Below are 12,419 nucleotides of genomic sequence, written 5' to 3'. Positions count from 1 at the left end.
AAGAAGGGAAAGATAATTTATAATATCATCACACTTATCTAGCAGGGTACAATTTCTGCCATAAAAGAAGCTCTGGCTCCTGACTCGCTCGCTGCAAGAACCCCCATTCACAAGCCCAAGTTTTACTGCATTAGTCTATGGCCAGACCCTCCCATCTCAAAACATTCTGTACCTCCACAAATAGGATGCAGAAACTTCCCTACAATCCTTTTGTTATGGATCTTGAAAACATGATTGACCATCAGTCCTGCACTGACCCTAAGACCAGACATGTCAATGTTTTGCCATGAGGTGCAATTGTGGGGGGAGGATGCTTTGCAATTATTTATACGTGGGTCAGGGATTCCCAAGCTTTAAGTAGTAGCCTTGATACTGGAAGGGTTGAGTCAATATTATGATTTCTCTCGCAGGCCCTCAAATCTTAAGGAAGGCAGAGGCATTGTATGGGCAATGACTGCTAAATTGGTCTTGAACTGTCCTAGTGTCTCTGCTATATTTAATGGTAGGGTCAAGGACATATCCTTACTAATACAGTACATTCCCTTTCACTGTTAAAGTTTTTAAAGTAATTTTATGAAATACAGAGCAAATAAAAATAAAAGTAAATACACATTTATTCGAGTTTTAATTACACCTATAAAGAAAAATAAACTTAGCAAAAATAAATTGAAAAACAAATATAACATTTTGCCAAATAACTATAAAATTGTGTGTGTGTCCCTGGTTTTTAAAGATGTGAGTTGGTTACCTATTTAATTTGGGGGGAACACATACAGATAGTTAATATGTTTAATATTTATAATAAATAGATAATTATTTTTTAAATTGCCACTGTTTTACATTTTAAATAGCATTCATTTAACACTCAATCTCTGATTTGATTTCAAAGTAATCCAGACTTTATTTTAAAAAAGAGCCAATTAGTAATTGTTTGGATCTTTATGAAAAATATCTGTGTCCCAGCCTGCTATCCTGCTCCCCACCCATCAGTAGAGATGAGTAAGCTCTTTAAAACAGCACCTTCTCTAATTCCATATAGTACCCAGTACAATTTCTGACCACAGTATGTTTTTAATAAATAAATAAAACCAACTGACTAAAAAGAATAAGAGTGAGTAGTGACAGTCCTTGAAATATATATTAAAATCCCAATGGAAATATTTAACGTCAATTGGAATTTTCTTCCTGATAGGCTACTAAGACTAGTGTGACTGAGATGGAAAGAACGATGATATTTAAAGTGATGATTGTAGCTCTTTACTTAAGTAAGCATGGACTTCCATTCCACAGTAGAAAAGAATTTAACAATATGTAGCTGAATACCATTCAATTTCTCAATGCTGCTTCCTCATTACCAGTTGTCTTTAGATTCAGCTATTTTAAGTCAAATGCTCTTAGGAATCTATCCTAAATATAAGGGCTATGTTTATCTTTGGTCTAAAGTATTTCATGTATATTGTTCCAAATAGTGATTCTGTGAGATATTAATAATAGAGGTTTCACAAAATAAACTCACTCCACGATTGATATGCAGAATGCTACGTCAAAAAACAAAAGTTGAACAGGTTTTTTTCCTCCCATCTTCTTCAGGACTTCTCCAATTGTTTATATGTTAACATATATGTCAAATCTCACAGAGGAAGATTTCACATCAGCAGTCCGTGTTTCCCAACCTTATTGATTACAGGATCCCTTTAACTGTAGAATAATGTTTACAGAAGAGATACTGAACTTTTTTTTTTTTTTTGCGGTACGCGGGCCTCTCACTGTTGGGGCCTCTCCCGTTGCGGAGCACAGGCTCCGGACGCTCACGCTCAGTGGCCATGGCTCACTGGCCCAGCCGCTCTGCGGCATGTGGGATCTTCCCGGACCGGGGCACGAACCCGCGTCCCCTGCATCGGCAGGCGGACTCTCAACCACTGCACCACCAGGGAAGCCCTGAACCATTTTTGAATGAATATTTTAAATTCACTTAGGTAAAGTTTGGGATATAGTAAGTTGTCTGTTGAAACTTTACTTCAGTAAATTTTGTGGACAATTTACAATTTATTGTCATTTATTACATTTATAAAGTATGATAACCTTAAATACTTCATTCCTAAACATTAAAAACAAAATCTTAGATGAACTTAAATTGCTTTTTCTTATTTTATCATTTCTGTAACAAATCATATTCAAGTTGACCTGGAAATATCAATATCTTACCACATTCTTCACACTGGCAAGGTTCCTTCCCTACTTGACTAAATAAAATTGATCATAGTCTTTAAGTCTACAAAAATATGAGTTCCAAAACTAAGACATCTTTAATTATTTAAAAAATACAAAAACCTCTTTAAACAGTACACATTTATACTGTACACATAAAGCTAATAATACTTGATAATAATTACTGGATAAAGGTTTAAGTATTTACTTTCTATCTCACTCTAGTCTGTATTTCCAAGACTCTCAAAGAGTTATTAATAAGAATCTCACCTATAAACATTTTACTATTTATGATGAACTAGAAGTAACCAATGGCAACTATTTTAAATTTAAATTCAGGAAGAACAAATTTCTTTTTCAGTTTTCCATTCTTAAAACGTGTAAGAAAGCAGGAATTTTTCTTTTTAAAGTACCACGTACTCTGAATTCCAGTTTGTGATACTGTCCATTGTACATCACTAAAAATATCAGCAAAACAAAGTTGAAAACTACTTTCCATACCTGCCTAAATTTTGCACGGGCCTCTTTTTCTTTCATTCTTCCATGGGCAACTAAGTAATCAAATACTTCACCTGAATCAGAAAGGCAAAGCAGGCAGTAAAATATACATAGATTTTTCAGTTAACAATATATGCAATGTCAAGTTTTTGCCTTGTTTTTAAAGAAGCTTTTGGCCCACACTTTTCTGATAGTTCTATATAAATCACAACTATTACATGAATAGGAAAAAAGGAAAAAAATACATGTAAAATTGAATATGGGTAGAGGCTTATGATTCAACAAAACTCTTTCAATAGAAAGTCATAAAAAACATAAGAGAACTTACTTTCTGCTTTCAAGTATTATGTAAAAATACAGTCAACTCTTTATTATCCATCCTAATAAAGGGAAGCCACAGCATGGGCAATCAAAAATTACATTTGGCTTTGTATTTGGGGCCTACATTTCAAATAAAATAACAGAAGTCATATTATGTTGGCTCACTCTCTTAAAGTCCACTAGTCATAGAGACTTGGTCAAATTCCATCTCTCTACCTCCATCCACATTGATTTCTTTCTTTTCCTTCCTACACCGATTACACTCATTCTCACAGTACTCATTTCATCTGCACTGGTATTTAACTACTTATTATACAGAATGAAATCATCCTTGTGTGCATCTCCTATTACCCCAGATGAGCTGCAAACTCCTTGAATGCTGTCATCATACCCATACTTTACCTGTATCCCCATCCGCATGACAGAACACAAAGTGGATAGACAATACATATTTGTTGAAATAACTTAAAGATACTAGAAACCGTAAAAATGTTCTAATAGATCTTTTACTTTACATGTCTGTATGTTTTTTTCATTTTTCTCCAATCAATAATAATAATAAACCAACTAATATTTAGTTACATTATCAAAAATAAAATATCTCAGTGTAAGGGATAAAATTTTTATATCCTTATAATTTGTACCACATAGATATATACATGTATATTAAAAACTCATAAAGTGGCTTAAAGAGCTCTTGTAAAGTATAGCAAAGTGCTTAAAAACTCAGGTTTTAGAATCAGACCAATTTTAATATGAATCCTTATTTAGCCCTAAGTAGCTACTGGGAGACATTAGGAAGATTTCTTAACTTCGTTTAGACCCTGTTTCTCCCTATTACCTATTTCACATGGGTGTTGTGAGGATTAAATGAAAGAATGCACGTGCTTATTAGCACAGTGAGACTGGCATATAGTAAGCACTCAATAAATTATATATTTGTATCTAGGTATACAGATATATTACATATACATATATGCAGTATCAATCCTAGGACATAAGTAAAATGTTAAAAATCAAATATGTAATGATGTATGTCAGATGAAACTAATAAATCTGCAATGTTAGCATATTATATCAAGCATACTTAAATGATTAAATGGGATGATGAAAACAGAGAAATGAACAGATGCTCTAGTTGACCCATCATAGCAGTTAATTCTAGATATGTGAGTTTAGGCGGGGAAAGATATACGGCAGGAGTTCAAAAATTTGGACTACTCTTAAGTTCTGCCTGGAACGCTCACACCCCCCGGATGTTTACGTGATTCAGTCCTTTACTGATTATATATTATTTGTTTATGATTTGCTTCCCCAACTAGAACATAATCTTTTGTAATCTTTTTGAGGGCAGGGACCTTGTCTTTGCTCACCCATGTGTTCCTAGCACCTAGAATACCACTTAGTACACAGTAAACATTTAATAAATGTCTGCATGAGCAAAAGAAGGTATAAACACACTATTCCAAAGTAGTCCTGACGCCTACTTTTAATAGGCTCCTTTGAACGAAACATGGTTCAAAATCATAAAGGAGTTCCCTGCCCTTCTAATCACCGAAGATCTTTTGCCCCATTAGTGAACCAGGATCAATAGATGTACTTCTGGCAAAGAGGCAGTTGTCTGACTCAACCTTGTTCATGCTAGGATTCTCGTGTGCATGTCAGATTCAATCCTAAAATATCTAGAAATTTCAGAGGAAAAATATTAAGCGTTTTATTCTCTAGAGTCACCTTGCCATTTATAGATTAAAAAGGCAAGAGGATGATTCTAGATTTACTGCTACAGAACCAAGATGGTTTGTTACAGGATCACTGACTGGCAAGACTCAAAGAACACCTAACCCTAGGAATCAGAACTGAATAAGGGGCCACTGGCTGAGCTCCAGTACACACCTCTCTACACTACACTAGACCCTTCTGCCCCTCCCAATGCTACTGAAGGAGAGCAGTGAGGACCCTACGTGCTGTCTATTACTCGAGCCATTGCTCCCCTTCATCAGCACCAATAAAGAGTTGACTGCACTTACCATTAATCGTTAAAGCAGTATGCACATTAACACAGCCTTGTGGCAGACCTTCATAAAAATAGAACAATGCCCACAGATCTTTAGCTGTCTATAATTTCTCATATCAAAACATGTTTAGCCCCACTCTCTAGACTTTAGATCGCTAAAAAAAAAAAAAGTCTAACTGGATAAACACTCAGGGTTTCAACAATGATGAATTGATACACAGATCTAACTACAGGATAGAAAAGTAGAGAAAGTTTCATTATGTGGTATTTGTAGGTTCATTAATTTTATTATAGATTAACATTTTATGCAAATTTGCATGGCTGTATTAATATTTCTTAAAATCCTGTAATAATAAAAAACATTAATGATGTAGGTTTCCAGGTTAAGTAAAAAACCTACAATGAAATATCTTCATGATGAAAAAAAGCTATGCAAAAAACTAAACCTTTTAAAACTTTCAATCTACATAAAAAACTGAAAAAGCAATTAAAGTCCGTTTAATATTTGTAGTAAATTTTTTTAGAAATCTGAAAGGGTATAAAAATACATAGCCTAGATGCTATAGACTAAAATAAATCATCTTCATTCTCGTTACAGAAAATCTGAATCATCACAAAAATCTATACACTTTATTAGCTAAAAGAGCTCAAAACTAAATTCAACACTAAGTTTTTCAATTGATTAGCGAAAAAAGGTGATTAGCCAAAGTGGTTTAAATAATTTCTGCTGTCCTCTCTCTTCTTCAATTGCTTAAATTCTCTGAGCCCTTAAAACCTTCAAGTATCCTCATTTTACTTATTAAATGATTTAATTCCATAAATTTTAAACCTGTTTCTGAGAAAGTTAAGTCTTATGCCTAAAAGAACAGTGAATCTGAGCCAATATATCTCTCATTTGAGGGAAAGTATATGAAAATGATTTTCTATTATATATCAGTGTTTAAAAATCATTCCTATTTTGAACACTACATAGTCAGAATATATATTGGCTTGGCCAAAAAGTTCATTCGGGATTTTCATAACATCCTCCCAAAGAAACTGAACAAAATTTTGGCCAGCCCAATATTATATTCTACTAGAAATGTATCTTACTATTTCCCCATCAACTCAGTCTCCTAATTTATAAAATATATAAATACTTGTTTAAATTGAAACATTTTATGGATTTCTTGAAAATGTATGTATATGGAGAATCTGTCATATATGAACAATCAGTGAAATAAACATGTGACCTAGAACATGCTTTTACTCTAAACTTTATTAAATACATTCTGAATTTGAGATTTCCTGTTAATAGCCAAGAGCTTCTACTACTACTAATATTATTATATATTATATTATTTAGATAAGAATCGAAACATTCATAGATAACAATGCAAATTTAGAGTTTTGAAAAATGTCCCTAAGTAATTTTTAAATAAGCCAAAATCCTACTTTTAAATGTAGGATCAATAGGTCTTGAAACTAAACACTGAATTTTCCTTAAGATACCATTTAAAGGCATTTTATGAAACTACAGATTCATTAACATCAAAAAAGACATGAATGTTAATGACTGGTATTAATTAATTCTATATGTCTCATCAAAGATAACTTTTCATTCCCTTCCATCCTTACCTCCACTCGCGTATTCCATGACTAAATAGAGGGTCTTCTCTGTTTCAATAACTTCAAACAATTTTACTGAAAAAGAAATTAGAGATATAACTCTGTGGTTGTGAGCACGTATTGAATATGCTTTAAGGAACTTTAAGGTAACACTAAACTAAAGGAAAATTTGAGTATTTACTAAAAATTATTAATTACAATTTAAAGTTTAAAATTTTCTCAAGGGTTATTACGACTATGGAAGAAAACTATTTACTGTGAAGTGATTTGGAACCAACTGCTGGGTCAAAAGAGAGTTAAATTTCTGGGATTAAAAAAATAATTCCTTTTCTAATTAGAATAAGGTAATAAAAAAAGAAAATCTTAAAATCAAAATAATAAAATTTTAATTAAAGCTTAAAAAGACACTATTATTATAATAAGCCTATCAAAAATGTTAAATAATCTTTGGTACAGAAACAAAAAATTTTATAATTATGTGATATTTTAAGTTTCTGGTTAAAAAAATACTAAATTATGAGACTTATGTATTGACAAATAGTTGAAATTATACACCACAAGTAACTGCATGAGTGTCTCTAATAAACATAAGATTTTTTAATGTGCAAGAAACACATGATTCAAAAATAAACAGATTAAAAGAAGAATTGCTTTTTACTTCTTACAATCCAATGATTTTGTATAATATATGTAATCAATAAACTTATTTGTAAATATGGGGGAAAAACAGAACTTACGGAAGTAAATTCACTAAAACTGAAATCAACTCTATTTTCTCTAAAATTCAAACTAGTTATTTTGCTTATAAACTATGATCAAGCCCAAGTGCCTATTATCAAAATATCTGGAATTATTTTTTATAAATACCTAAATGGCATGCAATCTCTATTTAGAGAGATTTAGTAAGGAGATACAAAAATCATTTATACGCTTTAACTCCAAGTCATATATATTATTTTAGTGACAAGCAGAAGACAGCAAGGTAGGAGAAAACTACAATTTGTAGCCTTCAGTTAACTTCTTTATAATCTATTTTTACCCAAAGTATCACTTTCTGAGGTTATCACTTTTCCTCATTTTATATAAAACATCCTTAAAATTGTATCCTTTCAAATAGCCTCAAATTAAGGAAAATACTTTATCGTTAATTGTATACATAAATTTCATACCTATGTTAGGGTGATTCAATATCTTCATTATTCGTACTTCCCGAAACAACTGTTAAAACAAGCAAACAATTTTGTTAAAAAAGAACACTCAAGCAGAGAACCAATAAAAACATCTATTTGAAGACATTTATCTGCTTATAAGACACTACAGGATTCTGGTCAAATAAGAGATTTACTTCACAGTCCCAACTCTAATTTTGCTGAGACTTGGTTCCCAGGACAATTTTAACTAATGAACTCAAATGGTTCTGTGTGTGTGTGTGTGTTTGTGTGTGTATGTGAATATACCATATACAGTAAAACAAACATTTATTTGAATACTCATTACTAGGAATAAAAGAAAAACACTGTGGGAATGAAACTAAATGATCATTCACATGATTTTTATCCAAAAAAAACCTTCCTTGGGGTTTGGGGGGCCTGACTCTTTAATCACCTCTACTGGTTGATCAGACTATAAGCAATTATGAATAAAGCTGTACAAACCATGTGTAAGTTTCTGTGTGGACATAAGTTTTCAATTCACTTGGGTAAATACCAAGGAGCATGATTGCTGGATGGTATAGTAGAGTATGTTTAGTTTTATAAGAAACCACCAAACTACCTTCCAAAGTGGCTGTACCATTTTGTATTCCCACCAGCAATGAGAGTTCCTGTTGTTCCACATCCCTGTCAGCACTTGGTGTTGTCAGTGTTTTGGATTTTCACCATTCTAACAGGTGTGTAGTGGTATCTGTTTTTTTTTTTTTTTTTAATTTATTTATTTTTGGCTGTGTTGGGTTTTCGTTTCTGTGCGAGGGCTTTCTCTAGCTGTGGCAAGCGGGGGCCACTCTTCATTGCGGTGCGCAGGCCTCTCACTATCGCGGCCTCTCTTGTTGCGCAGCACAGGCTCCAGACGCGCAGGCTCAGTAGTTGTGGCTCACGGGCCTAGTTGCTCCGCGGCATGTGGGATCTTCCCAGACCAGGGCTCGAACCCGTGTCCCCTGCATTAGCAGGCAGACTCTCAACTACTGCGCCACCAGGGAAGCCCCTATCTGTTGTTTTAATTTGCAACTCCTAATAATGTACGGTGTTGATCACCTTTTTATATGCTTATCTGCCGTCTATATACTTTCTCTGATGAGACCTCTGTTCAGATCATTTGACTATTTCTAAATCACTTATTCGTTTTCCAAACTCTTTCCAAACCTCAACAATACCAGATGCCAGTGGACAGCAGTAAGCATGGAATACTCATCAAATACCATGTAGATTCTAGTTAGCGACGTCAGAGAATATGTCCTTCCCATGAGCAGCCCGGGAGGCCCTGGGCAGAGGGAGCCGGAAGTCACACACCCTCACTTCCTCCTCAGGGGTCTCAGAGGGGTAAGGGCCTTGGTGTGAGCTGGGTGGCCTCAGGTCAGCAGAGGGGAGTGTGGAATCTTACTCCTGTGAATATTCAGAGGGAGGATTGAGGGGACCTCCTATACCAAGACAGAGGGGATGCCACCAATACCCGACGTTTCTCACGATTGGCAGCAGGGGCAGAGCTCTGTGGGGTCTCCTGTATTCCTGGTGGGTAGTCCCCTCAGAATGCACTCAGGGTTTTTATCTTGGTTTCTGACACCACCTGGGTCTCCTCACTCTGCTTACCTGACAACCCCCCTAAAAATAAGGCCCTCACTTCCCTGAGAAAACCAAAGAGGAAGTAAGGGGGCACCGCATCAGCTGACCTCTGCCCACGGATTCCTTGGGCTGACAGCAGAGGTAGACTCTGTAGTTTAGATTTTCAGAGAATCTGTACTTCTGGTTTCAACTTTTTTTTCTTATTATGGCACATTAGCAGATAAAATTCACACATAATATGAGCACATAAAACTTATATAACTCACAAATCTGATGATCCTAGGTTCTACTATAAGCAGAATTTTTTTCTCCAGAAAAACAAGTCATATATTATGCCTGCCTCTTATTTTTCCATGGCTTTCATAAACCCATTTTATAAGCACTGAGTAATAAAACAGTCCATTTAAACATTTAAAATATTTTATAAGAAATATACCTATTTGTAACTAAAGTAATTTTTTTAAATGTTAAACTTTATTGTTTAAAAATATTGACTTTTTTTCCTGAATCTCCACTCTGCACCCCAGGAATGTATTATAAAAAATAAATACAGATAGTCCCTATTTTGGTTTTGCTGTCCTATATAGATTTTAAAGTTATTGGACCTATTATTAATATGAGTAGCATTATTGTAAGTTTCATTTGCATTCATTAGTATTATCACTATTATGTATTTCTTTTTAAAAAATTTATTAAAGTATAGCTGATTTACAATGCTGTGTTAATTTCTGCTGTACAGCAAAGTGATAGTTATACATATACACACATTATTTTTCATATTCTTTTCCATTATGGTTTATCACAGGATGTTGAATATAGTTCCCTGTGCTATACAGTAGGACCTTTTTGTTTATCCATTCTATAAATAATAATTTGCATCTGCTGATCCTAAACTCCCACTCCATCCTTCCCCACACCTGCCGTCCCCCTTGGCATCCATATTCTGTTCTCTATGTCTGTGAGTCGGTTTCTGTTTCGTAGATAAGTTCCCTTGTGCCATATTTTTAGATTCCACGTATAGGTGATATCATATGGCATTTGTCTTTCTCTTTCTGACTTACTTCACTTAAGTATGATAATCTCTAGGTCCATCCACGTTGCTGCAAATGGCGTTATTTCATTCCTTTTTATGGCTAAGTAGTAGTATTATGTATTTCTAATAGAAAAGTCCCCAATAACAATCTTGTTCTCCTATACTTACATGTAAATGAACTACCTCTGTTTTCTTCATTGAGTGTTACTTTCTTATTAAAATTTTATCTATTAAGTTGTTAGATGTGACTATACAGTCACAATTCACAAGCACTACAGTACAGAAGCCTCTGTAACTGGCCTCCATGAAGCCAACTGTCACTCGGCATTGCCTCTGCAAAACCTGCTGAGCACACTTGTGCACCCTCGATGCTCACTGTTCGAGGTGCTTCCTGTGCCCCTACACTTCCGCGGTTAAGCAGCACGCTTACCAAAGGTTATTTAGATTTCAGACATGTCTGTCAGTTGCAGTTGTTACTGCAAATAGATCATTCAACTAATGTATTAGTTTTCTATTGCTAAGTAACAAATTACCACACCCCAGCAACTTCTAACAACACACATTTATTATCTCACTGTTTCTGTGTGTCAGTATTCACTGTGCACTGTGGTCACGGCTTAACTGGGTCCACTGCTGGGGGGTCTCACAAGGCTGCCATCAAGGTGCTGTCCAGGCTGCACTCTCACCTAGAGGCTCGACCAGGGAAGAACCTACTTTCAAGCTGACCCAGGCTGTGGGCAGAATTCATTTCCTTACAGCCCTAGGGCTGAGGACCCTGGTTTCTTGCTGGCTCTCCTGGAGGCTGCCCTGACCTCTTAGAGACTGCTCACAGGTCTTGCCAAGTAAGCTTCTCCAACACAGCAGTTTAGTTTATCGAGCCAGCAAGGATAATCTCTAGAGAAAGTTGGCTAGCAGGACAGTCTTATATAACATAATGTGATCGTGAGAGTGAACTCTCATCACCTTTTCCTAATTCTACTGGTTAGAAACCAGGCACAGATCCTGCTCACACTCAAAGGCAAGTGATCATACAAAGGTGTGAACACCAGAAAGCAGGGATCACTGGGGTTGCCTTAAGGTCTGTCCAACAAGATTAAATTTACATAAACCAATGAAGGGCAAGTACGCTGTTTAACAAAACAAACCAAATTGAATACTTTCTAAAGACTAGATAAGAGCTGTTAAAGAGATTGCTGTCCTGTTAGGTGTGGGCAAGAAGACTGTAAAAGATTAAAAGAAAATCTAGGATTGTGCTCTCAGATCACTTCCCGGGAGTCTTTAAATTCTCCATTAATTAAAATAAGAAACCAATTAGAAATAGCAGCAAACATGGGTTTACGAGTATGACTTGTGCAAGATAAACAAAGCCAATCAGTAGACCCAAACTTAAAAGAGAAAAAAAATAAATAAATAAAGCTTTGCACCTAAATGAAAGGACTGGTTGATGAACGTATATTTATGTACTCATTTTAAATGTTAAATGCTTATATAATTTTTAATAATTCCTCACTTTAACCTACTTTTTCGATTACCAGTCCTTACTGCCCCGTGGAAGAGGGCTTCTGCCTTACTTTGTAACTGGCATAGATACCTCCAGGAAGTGTGGCCCATTAAGTTGTAGCATGAGTATGCCACACTGGCTCCTTCATTCTATCTTCTTTCTCTTCTGTCTCAAGAAAGAACATCAAATTGCAACAGAGTGAGAACAAAATTGTCACATAGGTAATCTTGAATTTACTCTTGTTAATTTTTATGACGTTATCGGCCAGTTCAGTAGTTTATTCTTAGAAGCAAACTGGTTGAGACATATCTGATCACTAATTAAAACATACTGGCAGCTCCATGTTTGAGAATAAGTAATCGGACAGCTACACATCCTTCAGGCATTCCCCTATAAACACTGTCTTTTGTTTCTTTACTTGATTGAGTGGTACTGAATTCGTGAATTTAGTCTTTGACTGGA

General features: G+C 35.0%; 1 protein-coding gene across 2 annotated transcripts in view; it reads right to left on the bottom strand.

Annotated features, from left to right (window-relative positions):
• The window catches only part of MARK1 (microtubule affinity regulating kinase 1), a 143,894-nt gene that overhangs the window by 41,674 nt on the left and 89,801 nt on the right, over nucleotides 1-12,419 (bottom strand). For both annotated transcript variants that reach the window (XM_029230382.1, XM_029230383.1), the window contains exons 4-6: nucleotides 7,819-7,867; nucleotides 6,659-6,724; nucleotides 2,710-2,780 (exon numbers count right to left, since the gene is read on the bottom strand). In XM_029230382.1, the coding sequence (XP_029086215.1) occupies nucleotides 2,710-2,780; nucleotides 6,659-6,724; nucleotides 7,819-7,867 (186 nt within the window). The remainder of the gene's footprint in view (nucleotides 1-2,709; nucleotides 2,781-6,658; nucleotides 6,725-7,818; nucleotides 7,868-12,419) is intronic.

This window comes from Monodon monoceros, unplaced genomic scaffold, assembly GCF_005190385.1.
Source record: "Monodon monoceros isolate NGI ecotype Baffin Bay Population unplaced genomic scaffold, NGI_Narwhal_1 Super_Scaffold_18, whole genome shotgun sequence".
Taxonomy (NCBI): Eukaryota; Metazoa; Chordata; class Mammalia; order Artiodactyla; family Monodontidae; genus Monodon; species Monodon monoceros.
This window is presented reverse-complemented; position numbering and strand designations above follow the sequence as displayed.